At 36.8% G+C, this 2,441-nt stretch overlaps 1 protein-coding gene across 1 annotated transcript; it reads right to left on the bottom strand.

Annotated features, from left to right (window-relative positions):
• Window positions 1–2,090, bottom strand: LOC132058213 (adenine/guanine permease AZG2). Its single transcript, XM_059450765.1, has one exon. It carries the CDS (start codon window positions 1,864–1,866, stop codon window positions 256–258), a length of 1,611 nt encoding a protein of 536 aa, XP_059306748.1. The 5' UTR covers window positions 1,867–2,090; the 3' UTR covers window positions 1–255.
• Between the last annotated feature and the right edge of the window lie 351 nt (window positions 2,091–2,441).

The raw sequence follows: 2,441 nt of genomic DNA on the forward strand, positions 1-2,441 counted from the left end.
AACGGCAATTAGGCGCTTCACTATCGATAAGAAAAAACACAAAGCACAATTATCAAAATCTTGATACTTGGCATTTTTATAACAAGAGAGCTAAATACCACAAAGACCAAAGATGCACAAGCGCCCTTGAAAGGTCCGTCTATCACACCTTGCCTATCACGGTGGCTTGTGCATTTACTATCACTGCATGAAATTAAAAAGAAAGAACTACTTCCAACCCAAATGAACTACTACTAAATTACATCGACAAAAATATCAAATAATTTCAGTACTCTGATCTGCATTGGTAGCTGACACCTGATTGTGCTCCTTCACCACCATCTTTCTCATTTTCCCCAACCACTTGACCCAAAACACCATGCTATCATACAAACTTAGAGCAATATACACCCCAATTCCACCAATAATACCATTGGAAATTGAGTACGTCAAAGGCATTAACACCATAGTAACAAATGCAGGCACTGCATGCTTAATATTGTTCCAATCAATATCCTTAACAACTCTCATCATCAACACCCCAACCATTACCAAAGATGGACCTATAGCCCATGGTGGCACACTAGCAATCAAAGGTGTAAAGAACAAAGACAATAGAAAATAAAATCCAACGACTATCGCTGTTATTCCCGTTCGTCCACCTTCTTTTATCCCTGCTGATGATTCTATAAATGTGGCTATAGGTGAAACTCCTAAAGTTGATGCAACTATTGTTGATCCTGCATCAACCATATATGCGGTATATTCACCTTCAAATTCTCCTTTTTCATTAACAAATCCACCAATTTCAGCCATTGTATATAATGTACCTGTGGTAGCTAACACATCTATGTATAGCAATGTTAATAAAGCTATCCATACTTCACCATTGTTAAAATGGCTAAAACTTAAAGCTCCAGCTGTGGACTCAATTTTATGAAAATCTATCACTTTCTTGAAATACTCATAGCTTGAATTACCAGATGGTGTGTTAGGGAAAATTGTGACAGAAGTATTCCTAATCCATGAAATTAATGTCACAAATAGAATACCATATATCATGCTACCTTTAATCTCTTTCATTAGTCCATAACACATTATTATAAACCCAACTGAACTTAACCAAAAAGTTGGGCTTTGCATTTTCCCACCAATGCATTCTCCTGTCAAAGGATTTGTATTTGAGCAAGCAGTGAGTGTGACCAAAGTGGATGAATCAGGCCCAACAAGGCCTACACCTTGATGGGCTTGTAAGCCCACAAATGCAATAAAAAGCCCAATCCCAGCAGCACAAGCAAGCCTCACAGGCTGAGGTATAAACCTGGCTATTCTCCCACGTAGCCCAAAAACAGCTATAGCAAGAAAAGCACAACCTTCAACTAAAAAAATTGCCATAACAGTTTGATATGACATTTTACCAGACCCATGAAAGCCCACTAAATTATAAGCTAAATAAGCATTTGGGCCCATACCTGGTGCCAAGCCCAAAGGAAGATTTGCCAATAAGCCCATAGCAAATGAACCAATCATAGAAGCTAAAGCAGTAGCCACAATAAGATCACTTCTCATTTTAGAAACACACTTATCATAACCTTCATTTGCTTTCAACATGCAGTCTGGCGTTGCATGTGTTTGGTTAGACGGAAAAGTGCAGTCAGAAATGGAACAAGTGCCACCAGAATCCGATAAAACGCTAGCGTTGACAGTGATTATATAAGCCATGGTAAGAAACGTGGCTGTGCCAGCACGAAACTCTTTAGTGAAAGAGCTTTTTCTAGCCTCCAACTTGAAGAATTTGCCAATTCTGCTCTTTGAAATTGCTTCATTTACCTTTTTCTCCATTTTGGTGAAAGAACCAGTTGCACTTGCACAGAGGTCTCCCCCCATATTTTTTTTTTCTGTGTTTTGTTTCTTTGAATGTATGTAAAGGGGAAAGGAATAATATAAGGGAGGAGAAGAGAGGAAAAGAATTGTAATTTAGTGTGGGATTGTAGTAATTTGAGGATGCATCAGTCTTGGTCTTATAATAATGTGAGAATTTTAAGTCATGCGGGGCTGACAGACAGATTTGTTACTATACTTATATGGTCATTATATAACAAAAAGTAATAAAAAGCATATCTTTTAAGAAAACTGGTGGGTTGTTTTTAGTGGGTTAGTATGATTATTATGGTACAACACCCCACCCACCCTTCCTTTTAAGGTTTAGGGAAAAGGCATAAAAACACCAGTAAATTTGTTTTGAATTATCAGTTACACACTTAAATTTTGCGAGCATCATTAACCATTTTAAAATGGAATTAAAATGCCCTTGAATAATGATATAGCATAGAGAGTGTGTACGCTCTAATTAAGTTAGGTGGAAGTCAAAAAAATAATTTTAAAATTGAATAACAAAGAGAAGTCTCATTTTGTAATTGGATATTAGTACATAATTAATTAACACTAGTTACTTCTAAAAC

Source organism: Lycium ferocissimum, chromosome 5, assembly GCF_029784015.1.
Source record: "Lycium ferocissimum isolate CSIRO_LF1 chromosome 5, AGI_CSIRO_Lferr_CH_V1, whole genome shotgun sequence".
NCBI classification, from domain to species: domain Eukaryota; kingdom Viridiplantae; phylum Streptophyta; class Magnoliopsida; order Solanales; family Solanaceae; genus Lycium; species Lycium ferocissimum.

Coding starts and splice junctions, on each gene's coding strand:
- LOC132058213 (XM_059450765.1), bottom strand. CDS start 1,866: ATGGGGGGAGACCTCTGTGCAAGTGCAACTGGTTCTTTCACCAAAATG.